Source organism: Chiloscyllium plagiosum, chromosome 23 (assembly GCF_004010195.1).
Source record: "Chiloscyllium plagiosum isolate BGI_BamShark_2017 chromosome 23, ASM401019v2, whole genome shotgun sequence".
Classification (NCBI taxonomy): domain Eukaryota; kingdom Metazoa; phylum Chordata; class Chondrichthyes; order Orectolobiformes; family Hemiscylliidae; genus Chiloscyllium; species Chiloscyllium plagiosum.
In genome coordinates this window covers 55715249-55722461 of record NC_057732.1, presented here as the reverse complement: position 1 = coordinate 55722461, position 7213 = coordinate 55715249, and the positions used below count along the sequence as shown (strand labels likewise).

The 7213-nt window shown below is 44.2% G+C and overlaps 1 protein-coding gene across 4 annotated transcripts in view; it reads right to left on the bottom strand.

The window, feature by feature from the left end:
- Positions 1-7213, bottom strand: part of sema3ab (sema domain, immunoglobulin domain (Ig), short basic domain, secreted, (semaphorin) 3Ab) — a 412514-nt gene that overhangs the window by 166111 nt on the left and 239190 nt on the right. For all 4 annotated transcript variants that reach the window (XM_043714215.1, XM_043714218.1, XM_043714217.1 and 1 more), the window contains one exon: positions 6072-6232. In XM_043714215.1, the coding sequence (XP_043570150.1) occupies positions 6072-6232 (161 nt within the window). The remainder of the gene's footprint in view (positions 1-6071; positions 6233-7213) is intronic.

Sequence of the window (7213 nt, the reverse complement as noted above, 5' to 3'; positions counted from 1 at the left end):
GAAAGTTGCCACCCAGATTGACAGGGTTGTTAAGAAGGCATATAGTGTTTTAGCTTTTATTAATAAAGGGATTGAGTTCCGGCACCATGAGGTTATGCTGCAGCTGTACAAACTCTAGTGCGGCCGCACTTGGAGTATTGTGTACAGTTCTGGTCACCGCATTATAAGAAGGATGTGGAAGCTTTGGAAAGGGTGCAGAGGAGATTTACTCGGATGTTGCTTGGTATGGAGGGAAAGTCTTACGAGAAAAGGCTGAGGGACTTAAGGTTGTTTTCGTTAGAGAGAAGAAGGTTGAGAGGTGACTTAATAGAGACGTTTAAGATAATCAGAGGGTTAGATAGGGTGGACAGGGAGAGCCTTTTTCCAAGTATGGTGACGGCGAGCACGAGTGGACATAGCTTTAAATTGAGGGGTGATAGATATAGGACAGATGTCAGAGGTAGTTTCTTTACTCAGAGAGTAGTAAGGGTATGGAATGCTTTGCCTGCAATGGTAGTAGATTCACCAAGTTTAAGTACATTTAAGTCGTCATTGGACAAGCATATGGACGTACATGGAATAGTGTAGGTTAGATGGGCTTCACATTGGTATGACTGGTCGGTGCAACATCGAGGGCCGAAGGGCCTGGACTGCGCTGTAATTTTCTATGTTCTATATGTTCTAAAAGCTTTGTTCTGTTTGAGAAATAAACAATTATAAAATGAACTGGAGCATTACAAAGTAGCCACTAAATTCACTTGGTCTGAAAGCAGTCAAACTCAGCAAGGGAAAGGTCAAGACCAACAGTAACTAACAATATCTAACATGGTCAAAACTATCCAAAACAACCTGAAAAAAAGCTTTCTAAATTATCTAGACATGAAAATTATTTACCTGAAATGCATAGTTTTCAAATGGATCTTCAAAATGACTCTTTTGGATGAGATTTCTCAATGATAAAACTTTGCTCTGGCAAAATCTAAGTCCAAAATCCATACGGAAACAAAAGAGTTGTGTCCCCTCTTCCTCTCTAAAACAAAAGAATACAGGGGTCCTCCAACAATAGGCCATCAAAGCTTACTTAAAACTGGATTGCCTTCTTTCTGGCCTAACAGTCAGTATTTGCATTAGGTAAAAACAATGACTGCAGATGCTGGAAACCAGATTTTGGATTAGTGGTGCTGGAAGAGCACAGCAGTTCAGGCAGCATCCAAGGAGCAGTAAAACCGACATTTCGGGCAAAAGCTTTTCATCAGGAATAAAGGCAGAGAGCCTGAAGTGTGGAGAGATAAGCTAGAGGAGGGTGGGGGTGGGGAGAAAGTTGTATAGAGTACAATAGGTGAGTGGGGGAGGGGATGAAGGTGATAGGTCAGGGAGGAGGGTGGAGTGGATAGGTGGAAAAGAAGATAGGCAGGTAGAACAAGTCATGGGGACAGTGCTGAGCTGGAATTCTTTGTTGCTATAGAAAACAGCAACATTCAGAAACATCCAGTTAGAAATGAATCCTAAGGAGAAAGACTCACTGAATGCAACATCTTTGTTTCTCTCTCTGGTTCTGGACAAGTGATTAACTCTGATAGATAACTGCTCCTCACAAAACTGAACCAGCTTAGTCTGAAAATACCCACTGGAACCTCCAGGTCAACATTCAACTGCATAATTCCTTCACTAAAGAAACGGAAATGTCTTTGCTTCAGTTCCACCTCCCCATACCCTGTATCTTGTATATTTGCTGAATGGAGTCAAAGATTCACACTTCATGGAAACAGATCCTTCAGTCTACGTCATCGATGCGGACCACATATCCCAAAATTAACTAGTCTCTTTTGTCTGAATTTGGCCAATATTGCTCTAAATCTTTCCTCTTCATATACTTGTCCAAATGTCTTTTAAATGTTGTAATTGTACTAGTCTCTACCACTTGCTGTGGCAGCTCATTCCACACTTGTATCCCCTCTGTGTGAAAACGTTAACCCAGTTCCTTTTAAATCTTTCCTCTCTCACCATAAACCTATGCCCTCTAGTTTTGAACTCCCTCACCATTGGAAAAAGACCTTTGCTATTCACCTTATCTATGCACCTCTACCTCCTATGCTCCAGGCAAAAAAGTCCCAGCCTATCCAACCTCTCCTTGTAATTCCAGTACAGGCACCATCCTTGTAAACATTTTCCCCACCTTTTCCAGTTTAATAACATCCTTCCTATAGCAAAGAAACTAGAATTGCATGCAGTATTCCAAAAGTGGCCCAACCAATGTCTTGTACAGTACCAACATGACCTCCTAATTCATATTCTTAATGCACTGACCAATGAAGGCAAGCATGCCAAATGCCTTCTTCACTATCCTGTGTTGCTGTTTTCAAGAAACTATGAACCTGCACCTCTCTGTCCCTCTGTTCGACAACACTTGCCAGGCTCTTCCGTTAACTGTGTAAAGATTAGACGGGTACTGGAAATGCTCAGCAGGTCAGGCAGCATCCGAGGAGCAGGAAAATCGACGTTTCGGGCAGGAGCCCTTCATCAGGAATGGAGGCAGGGAGCCTTGGGGTGGAGAGATAAATGGGAGGGGGTATGACTGGGGAGAAGGTAGCTGGGAGTGCAATTGGTGGATGGAAGAAGGGGTAAAAGTGATAGGTTGGAGAGGAGGGTGGAGTGGATAGCTGGGAAGGAAGATTGACAGGTGGGACAGGTCATGAGAATGGTGCTGAGCTGGAGGGTTGGAGCTGGGGTGAGGTGGGGGAAGGGGAAATGAGGAAACTAATGAAATCCACATTGATTCCATAGGGTTGAAGGGCTCTGAGGCGGAAGATGAGGCGTTCTTCCTCCAGGCGTCGGGTGGTAAGGGAGTGGCGGTGGAGGAGGCCCAGGACCTGCATGTCCTCGGCAGAGTGGGAGGGGGCTTTGAAATGTTGGGCCACAGGGCGGTGGGGTTGATTGGTGTGGGAAAGGTCCTGCCCTAGTTTGCCTTACCAAAATGAAACACCTTCATTTATCAAAATTAAACTCCATCTGTTGACTCGTGCGTGTGTGCAGGCACATATGTATGTCACAGAATTCACAACACATTTTATCTTTTGAAGAAGGTTTGTACTCTTTGTAATTGAGTGAATTTACAATGAAGCTTACTCATCAATATTGATTATCTCAAGAGTCTGTCAGACTTATGTCTTCATAGCTTTAATACATGATCAGGTACATGTTGAATTCTGTTAACTCTGTTAACTGAATGTTACACTAATGATTAATATTCTAGGATTTTAGCACTGAATGATGTGACTAGAAATGTTAGTGCTGAAAATCCTTTAAAATATTGTAATAACATTTATAAGGCCCAAGTCAGGAGTGTGATGGAATACTCCCCACTTGCCTGGATGGGTGCAGCTCCAACAACCTTTCACATATGTTTTTTTTAAGATTAGATTAGATTCCCTACAGTGTGGAAACAGGCCTTTTGGCCCAACAAGTCCACACCAATCCTCTGAAGAGCAACTCACCCAGACCCATTCCCCTACATTTACCCCTTCACGGGCAATTTAACACGGCCAATTCACCTAACCTGCACATTTTTTGGATTGTGGGAGGAAACCGGAGCACCCGGAGGAAACCCACGCAGACACGGGGAGAATGTGCAAACTCCACACAGACAATTGCCTGAGGCAGGAATTGGACCCGGGTCTCTGGCGCTGTGAGGCAGCAGTGCTAACCACTGTGTCTCCGTGCCAGTCCTTCTCATCCATGCCAACCAAGTTTCCCAAACTAAACCAGTCCCATTTACCTGCATTTGGCCCAAATCCCTCTAAACTTTTCCTATTCATGGCTTTTAAAGATTGTACCTATATCGATCACTTCCTCTGGCAGCTCACTCTATGCACAGTGGTGGTAAGCTGCCTTCTTGAACCGCTGCATTCCATGTGCTGGGGGTAGACCCACAATGCCCCAAGAGAGGAAATTCTAGGATTGTGACCCAATGACAGTGAAGGAACAGTTATTTATCTCCAAGTCAGGATGGTGAGTGGCTTGGAGAGGAACTTGCAGGGAGTGGACTCCCCATTGGTGAGTCAGGAGGTGAGTTACTTGCCACAGTATTCCTCGCCTCTGACCTGCTCTTGCAACTATTGCATTTAGGTTGCAAGAGGAGTTGAGGTTCTGGTCAATGGTAACCCCCAGGATCTTGATAGTGGGGGATTGAGTGATGGTAACACCATAAAGCAGCAGTAATTTGATTGTCTCTTATTGGAGATGGTCATTGCCTGTCTTTTGTGTGGCATGAACGTTACTTGTTACTTGTCAGCCCAGAATATTTTCCAGAACTTGTTGCATTTGAACACGGACTGCTTTAGTACCTGAGGAGTTACGAATGGTGCAGAGCATTGTGTAATCATTGGCAAACATCCCTCCTTCTGACTTTATGATGGAGGGATGAAAATGTTTTGGCGTACTGCACTGCTCTGAGGAACACCTGCAGACGTATCCTGGAGCTGAGATGACTGATCTCCAACAGCCACAACCATCTTCCGATTAGCCTAATCAGCAGAAAGTTTGTCTCTGATATCCACTGATTCCAGTTTTGCTAGGGCTGCTTGATGCCACACTTGGTCGAATGCAGCATCACTCTTGGAGCTGAGCTCTTTTGTCCATGTTTGAACCAAGGCTGAAAACTGAAAATCGAGAACTGAGTGGCCCTGGGGGAACCCAAACTGGGCGTCACTGAGCAGGTTATTGCTGAGCAGGTGCTGCTTGATAGCTCTGTTGGTGACACCTTCCATCACTTTACTGATGATCAAGAGCAGACTGATGGGGCTGTAATTGGTTGGGTTGGATTTGTCCTATGTTTTGTAAATGGCTTTTTGTGCAGTTTTCATTACGCCAGTTCAAGAAGAATATATAGAAAATGTTTGAGGGATAATAACAATCAAAACTATGGCTATAAAGAAAGATATGAGATCAAAAGGCTTTCGAGCTGGAGCAGAGAGGTTTAAATGGAGATATAGTAGAGGTTTGAAAGTTAAAATTTTAAGAGGGTAAACAGAGCAAAATTATTTCCATTGCTTGTTGAGTTGTTGACAAGAAAATATGTGTGTTTATTAGGAGAGCAAGAATATTTGAACAGACGTTGCTGTATTTGGTCAAATCAGAAATCTGAGGAAGATAACACAAGAATCTCTGCAGAGACAGGACAGGCAGATGTGACTGAAGTAAACCACTTAAACAGAAACAGGCTCAAGTAGAATTACATCCTTCAGTGATGGTTATAATTCAATGGCATCTTTCACATCAGATGTTAATATCTATTAATATCTATTTTCAAATTAGATTACTTCTTCTATTCTCACTGCTCTTGCTGGTATTTACCATATCCAGTACTCCATTCCCCTCATCTCTGTAACCCTATGGCCTGCTGCTCATTTCTGTGACCAATACCTGGCAGAACCCAGGGGTGGCACGGTGGCTCAGTGGTTAGCACTGCTGCCTCACAGCACCAGGGACCTGGGTTCGATTCCAGCCTCAGGTGACTGTCTGTGTAGAGTTTGCACATTGGTCCTGTGTCTGCGTGAATTACTTCCCACAATCCAAAGATGAGCAGGTTAGGTGAATTGGCTATGCTAAATTGCCCATTGTGCTCAGGGATATGTAGGTTAGGTGCATTAGTCAGGTGTACATTTAAGGTAGGGGGAATTGATCTGGGTGGGTTACTTTTCGGAGGGTTGATTTGGACCTTATGGGTTGTAGGACCTGTTTCCACACTATAGGGATTCTAGGATTCAAATACCCTCTTTCAATGCTAGTTGTAATCAGCTGTGATGCTGCTATTGTAGAATAGTTCATTCAAGGTGGTTTTCAGAGCTTATACATGCATCAAGGCTTTTTGGGAGAACTGGTGCCCAGCATGTGAAAGTATGTCCAGAGTGGGTGTTCATGAGAAACAAATATTGGCAAGGTCAGTAGCAGATCGCAAAGAATAGGTGGGGGGTTGCTTCCCCATATCTCAGGTTCAGAATCCAATGTTTACAGACTCAAGGTGAAGCAACATTATTAGGAAGAACTTCACATTTGTTTGTTGATCATATTTTTCTATGATAACGGGCACATACCTTCAAAACATCCTTGTTTATGTTGATCAGGTTGAATGAAAATATATGATCTTTGGCCCCGACAAAGAGTCTGCCTTTCTCCTCATCCAACAAGAACGTCTGGTAACCAGAGCTGTTTGCAATTCCAACAAAAGTGACAACGCTGTTTAATTCCATCATTTCTGTGGAAAAGAGAGAACAATCTTGAGTGAAAGATTAAGCGACTTCAGCTATTCTGATTGACATTGCCATGACACAACAGATTTGAAACACGGCTTCGGAGATGTCATAAATTCTCAACATGCAAAAACTTGAAGGGGGTACATGCTTTAGGGAGGAATGTTGTCAAATTGTTTTGATTAATGCTGCCTCAGGTGAGGATTTGGGATGGTAAGGCATCCTTTAGATTATTGTGGTGAGCAAACACTAAGGGGAACAGAACCAAAGTCAAAGTCCAACAGGGAAACTCAGCTGGACTACCTTTGCTGAGGTTGTTTCTAACTGACGCCAGTACAATAACACAGACATAAAACGGCTTCTTTGAACCAAACCAACTGTTCACTTTAACTGGTGGAGGCTGATAAAGATGAAGCTCAACCTCCCTCTCGATATTGTAGCTGTTTCTAACCTTTCAGTGACTGATCCATGAGTGTCCAAGTTCACAGAAACAATTCCCCAGAAACATCTCTTCAAAGTGAAAAAGGCAGGCTATGCGGTTTCAGTAGCCAAGTCTACAGACTATAGGAATTCTTGTGGCACAGTGGTAGTATCCCTAACCTTGAGCCAGGAGACCCAGGTTCAAGAGCTGAAAAATGTGTCGCTGGAAAAGCGCAGCAGGTCAGGCAGCATCCAAGGAGAAGGAGGATCGACGTTTCGGGCATAAGCCCTTCTTCAGGAATGAGGAGGGTGTGCCCAGCAGGCTAAGATAAAAGGTAGGGAGGAGGGACATGGGGATGGGGCGTTGGGAATGCGATAGGTGGAAGGAGGTTAAGGTGAGGGTGATAGGCCGGACAGGGGGTGGGGGCGGAGAGGTCGGGAAGAAGATTACAGGTCAAGAAGGCGATGCTGAGTCCAAGGGTTGGGACTGAGATAAGGTGGGGGGAGGGGAAATGAGGAAGCTGGAGAAATCTGCATTCATCCCTTGTGGTTGGAGGGTTCCTAGG